Genomic DNA, 19,798 nt, shown 5'->3' with positions numbered 1-19,798 from the left:
TGCTCGGCTGCTCGTGAGTGGATAAGGGAAATGAAAACTTCATATCTATTCTACAATTCTACAGTACAAAGTAATCAAGCTCTAATCAAGCTTCCATTTGCCTTATCCACTCACGAGCAGTACAAATGAAAACATACCGTACATAAAGCTAATTGCTGCATAGTTAAAACTGTAATGAAGCTCATGGGATATACCTGGGTGGAGGGAGAGTCGGATAGGAGATCGAGGCTGGTCTTCGTAGCGGTTTAGTTCGATCGCTGCACCATCAAGATGAGCCTAGAGGAAGCGCGCCGCATCTCGCTGCATTAGGAGGAGTTGGAACTCGAGAGTCGAGAGGAAGCGAGCCGGCTGTATTGAACAAAAGTGGCAGCTCAGTCGGGAGGAGTCGGTTGACCGTGTGGAGTCGGTTGACCGTGTGGTGTAAATAACTACTTCATCCATTTCACAATATAAGTCATTCTAGCATTTCCACACACATTCATATGATGTCAATATGAATGTGTGTGGAAATACTAGAATGACTTATATTGTGAAATGGATGAAGTAGTTATTTACACCACACGGTCAACCGACTCCTCCCAACTGAGCTGCCACTTTTGTTCAATACAGCCGGCTCGCTTCCTCTCGACTCTCGAGTTCCAACTCCTCCTAATGCAGCGAGATGCGGCGCGCTTCCTCTAGGCTCATCTTGATGGTGCAGCGATCGAACTAAACCGCTACGATATATATATATATATATATATATATATGTGTGTGTGTGTGTGTGTGTGTGTGTGTGTGTGTGTGTGTGTGTGTGTGTGTGTGTGTGTGTGTGTGTGTGTCTAGATTCATTAATATCAATATGAATGTAGAAAATGCTAAAATGACTTACATTGTGAAACGGAGGGAGTAGCGCTTAGGGGATCAAATGGGCCAGGTGGCTAGCATATGGGCTTTTATTGGGCCTTAGCCATTGGGGTGAAGTGCTAAACATATTTTTTCTTAATTTCAATGGGTTCCGGGTGATCCGCGGGTCACTTTCTATCCCTGCCCCCGGCCCCGAACCCGAAAATTATCGGGGCCCCAACCCGATAGCCCCGCAAGTGAAAAAGCAACCCCGCCCCCAACCCCGTAGGGGCGGGTACCCGCTAGGTCTTCACTCCCCTATGGGCAAATTGCCACCCCTACCCAACACCGCTGTCCTCCTCCCTGATCCATACCAATAGTCAAATCCACGTCAAACTCAGCAACTGTATCATTCTCCCTTGTCAGTAGACTTGGACGAAAAAGCTCGTACTCCCTCCATCTAAAAATGTTAGGTGTATTTTATTTTTTGGATTTTCCAAAAGAGATTATCATTGTAGTTTTCATGTGCTAAGTTAATTGTTGACTGGAGCCTAAGCAATCATCTTAGTACCTATCGGGTGCATACATATATATAGTTCTTTGGTTTCCTTACATGGGGGAAGTTAAGTGATCGCTATGACAACAGAAATATGTCTTACATCAGAGAGAGTAGCTCGTTAGCTTGCTTGGCTCAGCCCTTTGCAATTTTGTAACGAGCTGATCTAATGATTTAGCTCGTTAGAGATGATGATATCATAACAGAAAATCTAGAGAACGGTATCCCGTTGGAACGGGATACTCTTCTATGAGACAGTACCTATACATGATACATGTTATGGTACCAGCTACATGGTACCCGATTTCTACGATACCTGTTACTTGGTATCTGTGATACCTAAGACCTGATACCTGTGATACTCGTGCAAGAAAATAGTTAATATGTCTATCCCGTTGTAACGGGATCCCGTTTTGTAGCAGCCCTCTATCATAAAGGCAAATATATATGTTTATAAAACGTGTTAGTAGCCCATCAGACGTAACAACAACGTGACCACGGCCCCATCTTGCAGCAGCCCATATATTATAATTAAATCCTTGCCACCAAGCAAACGATTCATGAGCAAGCACAGCCGCACAGGTGCATAGCAGCCGTCTATCCTAGCTTCCCATCCGGGGGTCCGAGCCAGGCAGCGAGGTACGGAGGGCGATGACCTCCAGCGCCGGCCGCCGACGAGAGTACTCCCCCCACCGACAGAAGATCGACAGGCTTCCGTACGCGGTGGAGCTCACCGCTCCAAAAAGGTGTCGTCGTACGTGCTGCTTGCCAGCGCGCGTTCTGATCTCCTGCTCGCTCTGCCGACCATCAACTTGCGCCGCAAGCTTGTTCCTCCTGCTTATTTGCCTGTGCTCGCGGAGACGAAGGCGTCTGGTGCCTGCCTTGCCCAGATCTATCTTGTGATCGAGCTGGATGAGCTCATTGGAGCAGCATTCGAGCCAAGCCAGCTTGATATCCACCCCTATCTATTAGCATAGTAGAAAAAACTGGACCGGAGATTGAATCGGTCAAGCTGTTAGTTCACTACTCCGTTGGTTAAACCGCGGTTTGAAACCATAGGAATACTTCACATGTTTTGATAGCAAACATGGTTCATCTCCTCAGTAGTGCCAAAATCACACCTAATAGGGATCGATTCTCAACATAGGCACCTATTTTGAGTTTATTTCGAATAAATATACTTGCTATGCTACATGGGCCTCTAAGTGGCTTAAGTTCTGTTGCTGCACACATTGACCCGGCTGGCTCGGTTTGCTTCGGTTCGTCGGGTCATGCCAAAACCAGCCGGTTCATCTGCGGTCAATTGTGAAGGCGGTCTTTTAAATAAACCAAATCACTAGGCGGTTGTCATGACAAAACTCAGCTCTCAGGGTGTTGGTTTCAGTTTTTCCCGGTTTAATCACCTGCCAGGTCCCCTTTCTTTTACTATGCTTGTTAGACACACTAGAGCCTGCGGACGCTGTCCTTCACCCAGCGACGAGGAAGGCGATCGAAACGGACAGAGAAAGGAGAGTAAAATGTAGAAATTACATTTTGCAAGATTTTAGGGACTTTGTTGAGTGGCAGTGGCATTTTGGAGGTACGACAGTGCATTATTCTAGTGGCATATAAGCAATTACCTCTGTTCTGATGGCATTTTGCCAATTGGAGCATGTCATAATAGAAAAATCTAGGACTGTTACGTTCTCTAGTTTTTCATAACATTTTTTTACTTACACAGTAAAACGCATGCGCTCGTAACGTACTCAACTCATCCTATAAATACACACGCATACCCTATCCTTATCAGTACCTCCGAAAAATTGAATTGGTATATCCAAATGTTGACGAAATCACTACGAACGACTCGCTATCAAGGGTCCAACTCAAAGGAAAAAGAACATACATACATATTTGATCCCCTCTCTCTTATTCTATTAATAGAAAAAATACTCATGCGTTACAACGAGTAAAAGCGTTTTTTCTAATGGTACAACAACTGAGAGCTGAGGAATAAATTGAAAGATCAGTATTGATAAATATTATAATTGAACAAGCGTTGCCTCCTACCTCCCTTGCTCTGCCTGCCTCTCTTAACTTCCGGAAAATAGTTCCGTGCACGTACAATACCGAAGCCGATCATCTCCATCAAATCTAGTTGAATATTTCTCGGTCTTCTAAAACTGATTAAGGGCTTTTGATCCACTTGATCTCTTTTTTCAGTATTTCCCAAACTCGGAGCAAATCCATAAAACTCGGGATAAAAACGGCCGGGGGAAGATCACTGATTGGCCATCATTCACTACCGTTAAACGAAGATTAAATCTAATGAACTAAAGCCAAATTGAAAGGGAAAATCATGGGAAAGGATGAGGGATGAGTGAGGAATCAATTTTTGCAATTAATTAGGGGAGAAAACGCATGAGGTGGTAGATCAATGTGGCGGCGGCGTTAGGGTTTGGCCCGGGTGGCACGGTGGTGGCGCGGCGGCGGCGCTGCAGAGGTGCGCGGCAACGGATTAGACACATATGTATGCATGACATACAAAATCAAATACACAGAATCCTTGCTTAGGTATAAAATAGATTTGAGATAAAGATAAATATTAGAAAACTAACTTAAACACGGATGACATACTAAAATTTTGGCGGAAACAACTTTAATTTATATAATACTTCATCCGTTTCACAATATAAGTCATTCTAGTATTTCGCACATTCATATTAATGTTAATGAATCTATATAGATATATATATGTCAAGATTCATTAACATCAATATGAATGTGGAAAATACTAGAATGACTTACATTATGAAACGGAGGGAGTAGTAGAGATAGAGATAGAGATAAGCATTCAGTAAAAAAAAGCATTGCAATGGAAAAAAGTCCAATTACAACCCTGATTTTCTTCGGTGGTGGTAAACGTACGGCTACATGAAAACAACTCACACGCGTTCGACAAACTCCACTGAACAAATCACAGTGCACGTCACGGTCCTGTACGTGTACATATCATACATGATCATATCCCCAGGTACGTTGTGCACGCACACCTTAATCAATTAATTGCACACAGTAGTACAGTACGACGTACTGTAGTACCCCACCATAAAAGCAGCTACCATTAATTACAACAACAACATTATTTCTAACACTTGACCCCGGATGGAGTCGATCGATCGCCACCGGACATATGCAAATGCAAAGCAACTATGCATTATTACAGCAAACAACAACGTTATGACCCCGCTGCGCGCGTCGATCGATCCGCCGGGCAAAACGTCCTAATCCGATTCGACGGGATCGTAACCCGCAACTTACGCCAACGTACGCTCCGGCGGCACGCACGCACGGAGATCTCGCCGGTGAAATGTTGAGCTCGCGAGTACGTACGGCAAGGCGCGCGCGACCTCGACGTTGACGCCCAAACTGACAACCCCCCTCTTAGATCTCTCCTTCCTCCTCTGCTATATAAACCCCATGCCCTCCTCGCTGAAGCTCACAGCCTCCTCGATCTCTCCTCTACAGCAGCTCATCACTGCTCAAGAGAAAGGAGACGGCAACAATGGCGACGGCGAGGTTGCTCCTAGTGCTCACGGTGGTGGCGGCGGCGGGCAGCTGCTTCTGCAGCGCCCAGGAGGCGAAGCCGCCGCCGTACTGCGGCAGCGTGAGGACGGCCATTGAGGCGCACAACATCATCGGCTGGAAGACGTTCACGGCGGATTGCGCCAAATACCTCGCCGACTACCTCACCGGCGATCGATACCCCCGCGACGCCGACGTGGTGATCAACGAGGCCATCGCCTACGCCGAGAGCCTCAAGCTCTCCGGCAGCGGCAAGGAGATCTGGGTGTTCGACGTCGACGAAACCGCGCTCTCCACACTGCCCTACCAAGCCAACCATGGCTACGGGTACGTATTTATACACATATACCTATACCCTAGGTCACCAAGTTTCTTTTAGTTATATATCATCATCAAATTTAATAAATTGTTCCCTCTCAAAAAAAATATGAGTCCTAAATTTGAAATTCTAATTAATATAAATGGATGTACCCACTAACCACCTTAATTAGACATTTATTAATGTTTTAGCACTTTTAAATACTACTCCTTTTTAATAGATGAAGTCACTCACTTTTGTAATAACGTTTGATTATTCGTCTTATTAAAAAATATAGTGCAAATATGCTAAAGTATAAATTGTACTTAAATTTTTTTCAATAATAAATATGTTATAACAAAATAAATAACATTTACAAAAAACCTTTTGAATAGAACAAATGGTCAAACGTGATGGCGAAAGTCAACGGTGTCATCTATTAAAAAATGAAGGGAGTATTCTTTTTGAAATAATCTAAATTATTATTCCGTTCGCAGAGTTCAGCCATATGATCAGGCAAGCTTCATCCAGTACGTGTCCGAGGGAAGCGCACCGGCGCTGCAGGGGACGCTGCGGCTCTACCAACGGCTGCTCCAGCTCGGTGTTAAGCCAGTATTCCTGACTGACCGCACCGAGGACCAAAGGACAGTCACCACCAACAACCTCCTCTCTCAGGGTTACTGCAGCTGGGAGAAACTGTTGTTCCAGCCGGTTGGGCTTCAGACCACAACACAGGCGTTCAAGACTGATGAGCGGCAGAAGCTTGTGGACGCCGGCTATGTCATCGTCGGCAACATCGGCGACCAGTGGACCGACATCCTCGGCTCGCCGGAGGGCTGCCGTACGTTTAAGTACCCCAACCCCATGTACTATGTCGCCTAGCTCGGCTGCCGGCCTGCGCCATAATGCTAGCTTCGCTAGCTAGCCATATCTCGATGATCCATAATTCGCGTGTGTTTCATATATTTACTTGATTTCTTCTCATGAACTGTTTGTAGTAGTTAACCTTTGAAGCATATGCTTGATTTCCTTTCTTAGCTATTGATGAGAGGTGAGATTTGAATTTGTAATAACCCTTGTTTGGCATGGGTTGGCCATATATTGATCGATGTATCGTGTGTTGAGCAAGCTGCTTGGATTTGTGACAATATATAATCAATAATGAGAGTAATGGATCAAAAAGTTCCTTTCATTAAACATGTCGAATATTGACTGAATTTGTCTTTTCGTATATATGAAGGAGAAATGTGTGGTGAGAGTGGTAACACTACGCCATGGCATAAATCGATCGGTTCTTAATTCAGATTATTAAATTATTCTAGCTAGCTAGTCGGCGCTCTACTTTAGTCAAAGTGGCAAACTGGCAATTTAAAGGGTAAATCAATTAAATTTTAGAAAATAAACTTTAGTCAAAGTCTGTTTTTCACCTCCAAGCTAGTATTTAATCCAGACAAAAAAAATCTCAGCGTACAGTTGTTTCGTTGATTTATTTGAAATGGAGATTGTCTTCCTATTTGCGCCCTTATTGTTCATTTCTTTACGATTAGACACATAACCATGAAACGTACGGAGTACCTGATTTTAGGCTGCGTTCGGCAGTTGAAGAAAGTGAGTGAGTTTGTTTCGATTTCCGCGCGCACGCTTCCCAAACTACTAAATGGTGTATTTTTTGTAAAAATTTTCTATAGAAAAGTTGCTTTAAAAAATCATATTAATCTATTTTTTAAATTTAAAATAGTTAATACTCAATTAATCATGCGCTAATGGCTCACCTCGTTTTACGTATCTTCCCAATCTTCTCAATCTCCTCCTCCTCAAACTCACCCTTAAGCTCGTGCTGATGAAAAGATACTATCTATCAATCAAGATCCCCATGAAATATAATTTAGGGTGTTATATATATCTATAGTTTTAAATGTTGGTGGTGAAGAATATATCCAATTTTGTAGTTCAGGTTAAAAATTGTACTTCGAGCAAAGTTGAATGATAAAAAGGGACTTTACCACCAATTTAAATTTTATTCATTTTACGATTCTATCATATTTTGGAGTTGTGCTATGTTCTGAGGAACTATTAATATTTTAATATGGAAAAAATAGATCAGAATGACTATTTTACTATAGATATGTACTTCCACAAACATCTATAGGGACAGATTATTGTCAAATATTCTTTCATAAATATGCAAGAGTAAAGTTTGATCTACAAACTGCACATGAAGAAATAAAGTAAACATTATCCATCTACGAATTTTATTAAACCTTTTCGTATAGTCTGAGTTTTTTATCTTTTCAAGGAATTGAATAAGTAGCAGAATAACCTTATATGTTCTCTTCTTTTTTAAAATTTATCTTAACAGTAGCCCGCGCATTCGCGCGGACATGTATCGTAGGTTGTATTTCAAACACTATAAGGGTGGAATATAAATTAGAAAATATTTTCAAAAATATAAACTGGAAATAAAAGCCGCATAGATGCACTGACATTTTGTTGTTCAAGAAAAAGAATAGTAAAATAAATCATATATCATTATATACACTGTAAGGGAATGTAAATTATCTTCCAATAAAAAAGAAATATATTTGCCATAAAATAGATGTAATATTTTAATATACTACTAAATATAAGAATAAGAATATCTCTCATATTTAAATAAAAATCATTTTGTCGTGGTCATATATAAACTCCCCTATTGTTATAGTTTTAAAAGCTATGTGCATTTTTAATAAATAAAACTGCATTGTATATTATTAATACACTAAAAAATCATCAACACTGCTTAACTCGATGTCCATCACTTATTTCCACATCTATGTATAAATAGTCTAAACATACCACTTCTACCGGATAATACGATAGCACCGTTAAAAATAGACATAAATGTCTCTCTAACGGATGAAGTCGATAACTACAAAAGCTTTCTTATGTAATGCCCTGAAACATAGGTCCCATATTGACGTAGAAGTGCACCTGAAGACCATCCTATGGCACCATTTTAACACTTAGTTCACTATAGGCATACCCACAAAGGATTACATTAGTAAGAATGTCACTTTAGATACATTGTCTACATTGGTCTTTTACTGACACCATCTTAACTCAACCATATGCATATGCCTGCGATATTTACGATGGCATAGTAAACACTACACCCTGCATTGAAGGACAGGGATGGACAAAAAGAGGAGGTGATGAAAATAATTATAATTTTTGCCTCCTACTTATTTCTGTGTGGTATTATTTTTAACAAAATCGTAGTTCAAAGACTATTGACAACAATAAGTGCTGGCGTTTATGATTTTTCTTATTAGTATTTCTTTCTGATTTTACTATTAATATATTGATATTTTTTTTGATTTATCATTTTGTCCATAGTATATGACGTAGGTAATTAAGTTTTGTCTTTTTTTTTTGGGAAAGTGAGACGATAAATATAGGCAGATTGGTTTTCCATCTAATAAGTGAGAAAGAAAAAAAAAGAATGATGTGGGCCCAGCGTTTTACGCGTATCAAAGTATGGACGTACTTGTTTTTTTATACCTATATGTGCACATACAATGCGAGTTTTTGAGATAAATTTAATTGTATTTTTTTATAATAGATCTAATGGTTATAAATATGGGTCCACTGTATTCTAAAATTTTTTAAAGCGCCACATAACGACTTAGGAGTGTTTTTAGAGGTGCTATACGGCGGCTTAGGAGCGTTTATTGGAAGTTTAATGGAGTTTTAGTAGATAATAGATAGATAATAGATAATAGATAGATTGAAGATTAGGAAAGGGAAGAGGATATGTGGAGAGAGAGGGAGTACGTACGTTACGTACCAACTGGAGGAGGAGGGGAACGTAGAGGAGGTGGGGACCAGTGTGGAGAGGAGGATTTTATTTTTTTTATTTGATCTAATGGTTAAAAATATTGGACCCACCAATTTAAAGAAAAATCAACGGTTAGATTTTTAGACTGCCACTTGACATCGTTGGAGCGTTTATAGAAGGTCACGTGGCGGCTTAGGAGCGCTTATAGGAAGTTTAATGGACTTTTAGTATATAATAGATAGATAGATTGCCTCGACCGCGTGCCCATATAAGCAAACCAAGAAATTAAACAAAGACTCGTACCACCGAGGGCTTAAAATAGCTTCCCTTACAGACATATCTATCGATTGACTAAATATCAAGAGAAGAAACAGGACATGCATGGAGCACACACCCTTCAGTAATATAAAGAGTGGTTTGAAAACTTATATATTGATTTAATACCTGTACATGCAGAAATGCATATAATGCACTGGTGGAGAAATCATTTTTTATCGGTCGGTCAAAATACGACTATGGTACATTGAGATGTTATTTAACAAATACGACTAGGGTACATAGAGATGTTATTTAACAAATAGTACTCAGATAAAAGTAGACGTTATTGATTAAAGTTGACACCTCAGATAAACCCTACAAATCGTCCTCTTTGCACGTACTGTTTCACCAACAACAAACATGTACTGTTGCCCACATTAATTGTGTAGTAATTAATTTTACTGTTGCTTTTCGCTGCATGCATGCATGGGAATATATATGTTGGCCCCTATGTATATGTTCTTGCTATGTACGTAAAGAACAACTTGACCTAATGTAGCCTAAAGTACGAATTAGCACCCCCGAACTATCGCGGTCGTCTGAATTACCCCCCTGAACCACATAAAACCGGGCATTCTTCACCCTAAACTATATAAACCGGACAAATTACCCCCCTGACCCAATCCACGGTGGTTTTGGTCTACGTGGCGGGCGGCGCCGAGGAGGTGGACGCGGCGGTAGGGGAGGACACGGCGGCGGCGGGCGACGCGGGGAGGACGCGGGGAGGTGGACTGCCACACGTACGCCACGTAGACCAAAACCACCGCGGATTGGGTCGGGGGGTAATTTGTCCGGTTTGTATAGTTCAGGGTGAAGAATGTCCGGTTTTGTTGTTCGGGGGGTAATTCAGACGACCGCAATAGTTCAGGGGGGTAATTCATACTTTTTCCAAACTTATATAATGCTTCATGCCTGCATGGTGGTTGGCATGACACAAGTGGCTTTCAGACGACCATGTAGGGATGCATTCATATTTACTGGTATCAAGACAATGACCCCTAGGTCCCATATCGTCCTTTGTAACGAATGATTTTAGGATAATAAGTGCTCCCTCCGGTTTTTAATGCATAACATTGTTGACATTGATATATGTTTTGACCATTCGTCTTAATTAATCAAAAAATTTATGCAATTATTTATTTTACTATGACATAGCTTGATTTACCATCAAATGTTCTTTAAGCACGATATAAATATTTTTATATTCGCACAATAATTTTAAATAAAACGAATAGTCAAATGTTGGTCATAAAATTAATGGCGTCATACATTAAAAAAACAGAGAGAGCAACTGTAACACCCCAGGTAATCTCTTACCTAGAATGCTACACACTACGGAACAAAAACTATGAAGTCCTAAATACATTAGGAATTTCGACAAAGTCTCCCCTGTAAATATGGACATCCACGACATGTAGTTATAATGTAAACTATTAATAATTTCATTCACACAATGCTATCCATCCATATAACTCCATGAAAATAAACTAATAGATATCTAAATAATTATTACCTGACCAAACCGGGATATAGATTGAGTGTCATTATGAACCTAAGCAATATAGTTTGATAGTGTATAGATAAATGTGTATATAAGGGTGCTATTTCCCGCCCAAGCATGCCGTTCTCAATGTGTACCTAAAACCAAATAAACACAAGAGTGAGTACGGAAATAATCAGCAACTACAATATTAAACTAGAAAACGCATATACACATCAGTGCCAATATAGCATGAACAGAAAGTTTTCTTTCTTTGTTAAGAAACACTTTTCAAACACCAAATCAAAGAAAAAAAAAATAGTAGTTCCCATCTCGGGCATACATGAATTAAAATAGTAGTTTCCATCCCAGACAATTGTGAATACATCCTAGCATTTACCGGCAAAGCCGAGTAAGCGTGATCAGCGCTTACCCACAGAAACATGAATAAAAACCAGATAGCACATCCATGACTCACATGGAACATGAATAATTGAAACCGGAAACAAGGAACCAAATTGAAACTATATGCACATCCATGGCAAGCATGGAAGTTGAATTATTTAACCAGAACCAGAATCCAGAATATTAAAACAAGAATAACGTTGTAAACATAAGATAAACTTGAAATCTAAATGGCATAAACAACAGTCTACACATAAGCAGTCACATATCACATAGAAATATAATGAAATAAATAGATAGAGCAAACAATCCATTAATCACACAATTAGTTCGTCATGCACTTGCCTCCAATTAATGAAGGGTTGGTATCATGCACGATTTAAAGGACCACCACCTACACAAACAAAATCTCATCAAACACATTCACATATGACTATAAGAAATTAAGTGGCACACTCCTACGGCCCTATCCCAACCTCAGGACAATAAGTAAACACCTCTCCCATCCATAAACAACATTGTTTCTAGTGTTTCTCCTGAACCGTTTATCGGAATCGAACGAAACCAGCGGCGTTAGAAAGATAACAACGAATCCTACAAATCTTATTTACTTCACCAAACTTGAATCTCTATGAATAATTACTAGATTTGAAAATACGGTTTCTGTCTAGCGGCCGATAAAAATAAATTCGAGCTACTGGAAACCGATCGTCTTATATATAAATTAGAAACAACTAGGGACTTAAACAGATTACCTAGAAATACTAATTTGTAAGAAAAACAAATAATTTAGAAATATCCACCAAATTCTCCAAATTTCCCCTTCTCTCCCTCCTTCCTGTTCTTCTCTTCTTCCCTGGTGTAGCAACAAGCAGGCAGTACACAATCAGCAAGCAGCAGTAGCAGCGATGAACGCTAGCAGCGGCAGCAAGCAAACAGAGCAGCAGCCCTAGTTCAGATCGATAGCAGCAAGAACTCACCGGGAAGAAACGGAAAGGAAAGAAACCACCGGTTGCGATGGAGGATGAAGGCTGCAGCGACTGGCAACGGTTGGGGCGGTGGCGGCGACGCAGAAGCGGCGGCGGTGACAGGAAATGGCAGCATCAGTAGTAGCAGTGGCAGGGGCGCAGGAGTAGTGGCAGGGGCTTCAGGGTATCGATCTTTCCTTTTCCTTTTTTTTTTTTTTTGGCTATATAGACTCTAGAAGGAGATCAACGGCCCACAGCAATTCAATCCTCAGGGCTTCGTTCGGACTCCGATTACTACAAACTCATAGTCTACTTTGCACTACTCAACGAGCTCTACGCATCCACAGTTCCTGATCGCCTTATCGATTAACGGTTCAAAAGTTGAACTTTCGCACGTTTCTTCAGTATTTCTGGGAATACACAGCCTTCCAGGTTTGCCCCTCAGCTAGCATCCCTTACCTGATTTCTTCACTTCATGCATGTTAGTTAGATTTTCTTCACTGCTCCTACATGTTACAAATCTAATTTTTGCAGGTGTGGCTTGTCTATGTAACTTGTAAAAAACACTAGAGTAAAATATATAGGGAAAACTCATACATACGTATACAACATACTACTGCCTCGATTCACAATTCACTGGAAGAAACAAGAGAAATGAAGATCAGAGGAAAAAAGGCACAGTTATATTGAGACTTTACCACACTATAAATTATAAAGCGTTTTGAAGGTACACACAAGAAAGAACTTCTGCTACGACTCAAAACAAAAATAAGAATCCCCCTACATTTGGAATTGCGAAATTTCTCTACATTTTCAAGGTATAAATGACATTTACAAATCACATATCTCGTGGCAAGTTTTTTTATCTTAAAATGAACGAAAGTTTATAAATCTTAAAATAATAAGTTCGTAAATGATGTATCACTAAACATCATTAAGAAAATAATATGGCACTCAACAACACTAAGAAATTGATATATCTCTAAAACCCGGTAACTCCCATGACATTCCGAGTTTTGATGCCAAAAAATTAACCTTTAGGTACACAATTTTTTCTTCATCAATCAATCCCACACCATACATATCCCAAACTGTAATGATAATTTATATCATAGGTTTCATTATACAAATGATACATCAAAATATATTCAGATCATAATCTCCACACACCATGACAAGTGTGAATTTCATGTTTAGAAAGGTCAACCATATATCGCTGGAAATTCAGACCTTCCCTCAAACTAATAATACCCCTGTTCTTTTTAGCAAGAAGATATATACCATCATTTTTTAGCTAGGGAAAATATATTAGTTTCCATTAGAAAAACATATACGCTGACACATCTATCGTTGTGTACTGACTTGACTTACTGCTTGTAGGATCAGAGCATCCATGTGAAATGAACTAATCATGCAACAACAAACTAAAAAGAAGAATCAAAAACTACACATTGAATTGCACTGTAGTACTATTTAAAGGGCATTTCAGTCATTGAAATTGTATCATGTACCATCCCCTCCTCTTATTATAAGGGGAAAAAATGCAGATATGTACACGCTACCAAGGGCTAAATGTATCTAGCTTTGACATCCGCAGGCACATATGAATGGTGCAGATTGCTGGTCCATATGCACCTAGGTTCGTATTATCCAACTTCCAATTCATATATATATATATATATATATATATATATATATATATATATATATATATATATATATATATATATATATATATAGGTAAATTAACTGGTGCTACATGGAGCATGGGCTCCAAGATTCAAATTGAGTATATACCCAATTTGAATGAGTATGAATTTTTTTTAAATGTTTAGATATAAACATTAACTTCTTTACTAACAAGTTCAAACAAGTTTGAGCTGAGTTTGAACTTTTTTTTTTGTTAGATTTTGGTTCTAGGTATATAACATCTAAACATATAATTTGTTAGGTATGTAATAATGAATTGTGAAATAAAGTTGAGTTTGAGTTGTTAGGTATTTGTATGAATCAAATTCATATACCTAGATATCTACTTACAATTTGTAAATTTTTAAAAATTTGAGAGAATTTGTGTTTTTATACCTTTGAGCCCGTGCACCATGGAGTCCCATATGGGTATCCTATATATATAGAGAGAGAGAGACACGAACAAACGCGTAATAATAACATTTCTAAATGCAGTAATAACGACGTTGTAACAACTATTTCCTTCGTCCCATAAAAAACCAACTTCTGGAGATGAACCAGCTAGCTTTCCTAGAAGTTATCTTTTTTTTTTTTTGACGGAGGGTGTAGTTTTTGGTCTCAGGTTTGCTCGTGGCAACTGGCTTCTTTTAAGCCCTCTGTGGAGTCCGGAATCTAGAAATACACATTATAGTGAATCAGGGATGGAGACTGATGGAGACTTGTCAGTGGCGACTATCACTTGTGACGGACTGCAAAATTTCACCCTTCACAGGGGAGATTGTTCTCTAATGGGCCACATATTATCACCCGTCACTGAGCAGCTTAACAGGTAAAAAATCAATTCACGTGTTAGCACCCGTCACTGATGTGTATTAATGTGGAAAAAAAACAGCGTTAACTCTTTTTCATCACTGTCTTATTAACACGGTGTCAAAACACTACAAACATAAATGAATCAATCATTTGGATCTCATACTGCAAACTAAACATAACAAAATCTCTTGCAGAAAAAAGAACATGACGGAGCTCGATCATGACAATCTCACATCTCACATGAGGAACCAAAAGAAATTCCTATGGAAACAACAATTTTCGAATGGAGCTCATAGGGGTAGAGAAGACCTAGAATGACCGCTGGAGCTCCCGGGATTACCGGTGAGGATGTTGCACCTAGCCGCCAGCAGGACCACCTTCTCCACCGCCGCCACCATCCGCCACAATCTTCAGCAAGTTGAATGTCGAGCTTGGAGGAGGCAAGTGGAGCTCGATGTGGAAGAGGCGGTAGCCAGAGCTTGAGGACAAAGAGGTGACAACCGACACTCGAGGGCAGAGGAGACGACGATGGTCGGGGCCGGAGCTCCAGGTGGAGGCGGCAGAGACGCTTGTGAGCGGGAGAGACGACACGACAATCGCTGGATCCAGCGACCGCGATGTCGGGGGCGGTCATATCCTACGTCCACCAACCTTGAGGAGCCCGGATCTGGCGCCCCTAAGGCTCGAGAGAGGAGGTGGCGGTGGCCCGAGCTCACAGGTGAAGAGGTTGCCGCCAGCACTCAGGAGCGGAGGAGACATCGATTATGGTAGCTGGAACTCGAGGTGGAAGCAATGGTGGTGCTTGTGAACAGAGAGAACACAACCAATGTTGGATCTAGCCACCACGAGGTTGGGGTTGGTCAGATCCGGTGTCCCCCGACCTCGGGGATGCCAGATTTGGTGTTCTTAGGGCTCGGCGGTGATGGAGGGGATGGTTGCGACATTGGTGGTTTGGGGATGAAAATGGTGGCGACGGTTTCTCCGGGGTATAGGTAGCGATAGGTGCTATCGGCACCCTGGGATGGAATTCCCGAATACCTGGAGCGTACACTAAGTCCCATGATCAGTGGTTAGTACACGCATCCACAACATCTTTATCACATCCATACCATGTACATGGCACATAAATAGAAATGGTGGCTCTTATAACTTAGCAGTGAAAGAGTCATACAAGATAGTTAAGACAACTGGGATAAGCTAGGCCAGCCGCCCGGCTGCCGCAGATTTTGCTGTTGCCACAGCTTAGAGGAGAAGATACGGTTGCGATGATCTCCACCCAACGATGACATAGCAGCTTCCACATCCACAGCCGTAGTTGTCATTGTCGCCGTGTGGGTGGGGTGATGAGCCATGGGGTTCGTGCTCGTGTGGCCGACCATGTCCACTGGGATATCCTCCATGGGGGTACACAACGTGTCACGGATGTGCTCGTTAGGGTGACCCCTATGGCGCTACCTCCAACCGCTGCACGCCACTTTGTTCATGTGTCATCCAAAAGGGATGTGGCGGCGGCAAATGGACAGTGGGCGTGGTTGTGGCCCCACTGGGGATCGATGATGACCAGCTCGTTGGAGTATGTCTGGTAAGGAGGGGAACGAACAAAGACTGGAGGGAGAAGATGTTGCGTAGTGAAATGGATTCCATTATCCCCTAAGTCAATTTCAGAAGCATACGTATCTCCTGATGCAGACTGCTGGAAGGAGGCTGTCCGTAGTGAAATGGATTCCATTATCTCTAACGGGACTTGGGAGGTGACAGAGCGACCCTATGGGTGTAAACCTGTGGGGTGCAAGTGGGTGTTCAAGAAGAAGTTCAGGCCTGACGGTACTATTGAAAAGTACAAGGCTCGGCTTGTTGCTAAGGGCTATACTCAGAAAGAAGGTGAAGATTTCTTTGACACATACTCACCTATTGCTAGATTGACCACAATTCGTGTGCTACTTTCCCTAGCAGCCTCACATGGTCTTCTCGTTAATCAAATGGACGTTAAGACAGCTTTTCTTAATGGAAAGCTAGATGAGGAGATCTATATGGATCAACCTGATGGATTTGTAGTTGAAGGTCAAGAAGGCAAAGTGTGCAAATTGTTGAAGTCTTTGTATGGTCTGAAACAAGCTCCTAAGCAATGGCATGAGAAATTTAACAAAACATTGACATCTGCAGGCTTTGCAGTCAATGAGGCAGATAAATGTGTGTACTATCGCCATGGTGGGGGTGAGGGAGTTATTCTGTGCTTGTATGTTGATGACATACTGATATTTGGGACAAACCTTGAGGTGATAAATGAGGTTAAATCATTCTTGTCTCAAAATTTTGATATGAAGGATTTGGGAGTAGCTGATGTTATCTTAAACATTAAGTTAATTAGAGGTGAGAATGGGATTACACTCTTGCAGTCCCATTATGTGGAGAAGATCTTAAATCGCTTTGGCTACATTGATAGTAAGCCTTCTCCAACACCTTATGATCCTAGCTTGTTGCTTCGCAAGAACAGGAGAATTGCTAGGAATCAACTGGAATACTCCCAAATCATTGGCTCGCTGATTTACCTGGCTAGTGCAATTAGGCCTGATATCTCCTTTGCTGTGAGCAAGTTGAGTCGGTTTACCTCTAATCCGGGAGATGATCACTGGCGTGCGCTTGAGCGAGTAATGCACTATCTGAAAGGTACTATGGAATTGGGGCTTCACTATTCTGGGTATCCTGCAGTACTGGAGGGATATAGTGATTCTAACTGGATCTCTGATGTGGATGAGATCAAAGCCACTAGTGGATATGTCTTCACACTGGGTGGTGGTGCTGTTTCGTGGAGGTCTTGCAAACAGACTATTTTGACGAGGTCAACCATGGAAGCAGAACTGACGGCACTGGATACTGCTACTGTTGAGGCAGAATGGCTGCGTGATCTATTAATGGATCTGCCTATTGTTGAAAAACCGGTGCTGGCTATCCTCATGAACTGTGATAATCAAACGGTAATTGTCAAAGTGAATAGTTCTAAGGATAATATGAAATCGTCTAGACATGTGAAAAGACGATTGAAGTCTGTCAGAAAATTGAGAAACTCCGGAGTTATAACGTTGGATTACATCCAAACAGCTAGAAACCTAGCAGATCCCTTCACGAATGGACTATCACGAAATGTGATAGATAATGCATCGAAGGAGATGGGTTTGTGACATATGTGAGTTATACTATGGTGGTAACCTAGTCTATGTGATCGGAGATCCCGTGAATTATAACCTGGGAAGAACAAACCATTAGTAAACTAGAGGAGAGTACCAATCTATATCCTTTCTAAGTGAAGATGCATGTACTCTCTGGAGCTGTAAGGCAGGTTGGCTATGCCTTAATGAGTTCTGTTGGCTTTAGTTAGCGAAGATGCTTTCCTGCAGAGCATTCTTGAAAGAACTCACCTTTGTAAGCTTGATTGTTGGTCACAGTCTATGAAGATTTTGGGTGAATCTTTTAGGAAGCTTACTAAAGACCTAGGAGTATGACTTATACGTTCCACCCGAGGGGTAGTCTACAAACGGTCTAGTACCAGATAAGACTCTGAGTGAAACTTGCTTGCACAAGACTTGCAATCCAAGGCGTAGTCCATTGTTCAAGTTGTGAGTAAGTGTAGCTTGGAGTTCTAGGTGGATGTTCAACCTTAATCGGACTCCATCGAACCGCTGGTATATAAACAGTACATTGGAAAAGGCAAATCTCAGTGGGATTTTGAGATTTGGTGGGGGATTGTTGGAATTAATAGATGGGCTAAGGCCCATTCGAAGATTAATTCTTTGGAAAATCACAAAAGCCCACCTCATGGGATGGCATGCATGTGGAGTTTAGTACCACCTTACTTATTCTAGGAGAGGGGGACCTCCTTAAAAGGGAGGATGCTCTCCTAGCCACTTGAAGCATGTGTGGTGGAGAGAAGAGGGGGAACACACGCGCGCGCTCGCTCGCCTGGCCTGGCAGGGCAGGGCAGGGGGCGCGCGTGCACGACGTACGCGTCGAATGGTCCGAAGGAAAAATTGGCTCCTCACCTTGCGCAGATGCAGCCTCCTTTTACAGTTTTGTTTTGCTGCAGGAAGAGTGGAGATCGTGCGGGCGCCCTGATCAAGCGACCTATCTCTATATAAAACGTGCCGCCGCCTTCACGCAACACACGCAAAATCAATCTAGGGTTTGCCTCTTCCTCTGTGTTGTGCCGTCGCTCGTGGACTACTCCATCCCGCTCGCCAGCGTACACCGGCGATCGGGAGAGCAGGTCTCCGGAACCTCTGCCTTCGACGTCCTGCACCGGGAGAAGGCGGCAATAAGATTTTTGGGAAGCGCTTCGTGCGACTGCTCCCTGTTCGTCCACGACGGCTCGCCTTCCTCTCCGCTCGCGTGCTGCGCGCCTTCGTCGACGCTCGGAACCTCGAGTAGTTCCTGCCGAGCAACCGGTCTTTCCACCACCTCGATACGTGTTCGACATGTTGCGCATATTTGATCTGTTCATATTTTACTGCTTAGTTTACATGTGTAGATCTAATGATGCGTTAATGCTAGTATACATCTGTAATGTCATGATTTATTTATGGAATATATTAAATCATTATATGCCTATATTGTCAACAGGTCTTTCATTATATTTGTTAGGTGTTATCAATGTCGCTATGTTTTTTTAATTATAAACGTGATTAAACTTAATAAAAATTAACTAAGAAAAAAATCAAAGCGTAATCGTCAAACGGATCGGAAGTAGGGTGTGTACGTAGGACTCCACCATGCAAGCAGCTACATTAATTACAACAACAACATTATTTCTAACACTTGACCCCTGAGTCGATCGCCACCATGCAAGCAGCTAGCTATACTTTATTACACAACAACAACGTTATTTCTAACACTTGACCCACTGCGTCGATCGATGATCGCCGGGCGAACAGTCGCACTCCGGTCGTAATCCGAGGGGATCGTTAATTAAGTTTTCCACTACTTACGGCAAGTCCGGCCGGCGGAGCATGCATGCATGCACCCAGTTGAGCTCGCCAGCCGGTAAAATGTTGAGCTCGCACACGTACGATCG

At 41.7% G+C, this 19,798-nt stretch overlaps 1 protein-coding gene across 1 annotated transcript; it reads left to right on the top strand.

Moving 5' to 3' along the window:
- The first annotated feature begins 4,648 nt into the window (after positions 1 to 4,648).
- On the top strand, positions 4,649 to 6,440 carry LOC9269151 (acid phosphatase 1). The gene is made up of 2 exons (XM_015783288.3): positions 4,649 to 5,272; positions 5,741 to 6,440. The coding sequence occupies exons 1-2, from the start codon at positions 4,926 to 4,928 to the stop codon at positions 6,123 to 6,125; spliced, it is 732 nt and encodes a 243-aa protein (XP_015638774.1). The 5' UTR covers positions 4,649 to 4,925; the 3' UTR covers positions 6,126 to 6,440.
- Positions 6,441 to 19,798: the final 13,358 nt, after the last annotated feature.

The sequence above is a fragment of the Oryza sativa genome, chromosome 5 (assembly GCF_034140825.1).
Source record: "Oryza sativa Japonica Group chromosome 5, ASM3414082v1".
Classification (NCBI taxonomy): domain Eukaryota; kingdom Viridiplantae; phylum Streptophyta; class Magnoliopsida; order Poales; family Poaceae; genus Oryza; species Oryza sativa.
The sequence above is the reverse complement of the archived record's forward strand: the minus strand, read 5'-3'. Positions and strand labels throughout refer to the sequence as shown.

Coding starts and splice junctions, on each gene's coding strand:
- LOC9269151 (XM_015783288.3), top strand. CDS start 4,926: ATGGCGACGGCGAGGTTGCTCCTAGTGCTCACGGTGGTGGCGGCGGCG. Junction 5,273..5,740: donor CAAGCCAACCATGGCTACGG/GTACGTATTTAT, acceptor TTCCGTTCGCAG/AGTTCAGCCATATGATCAGG.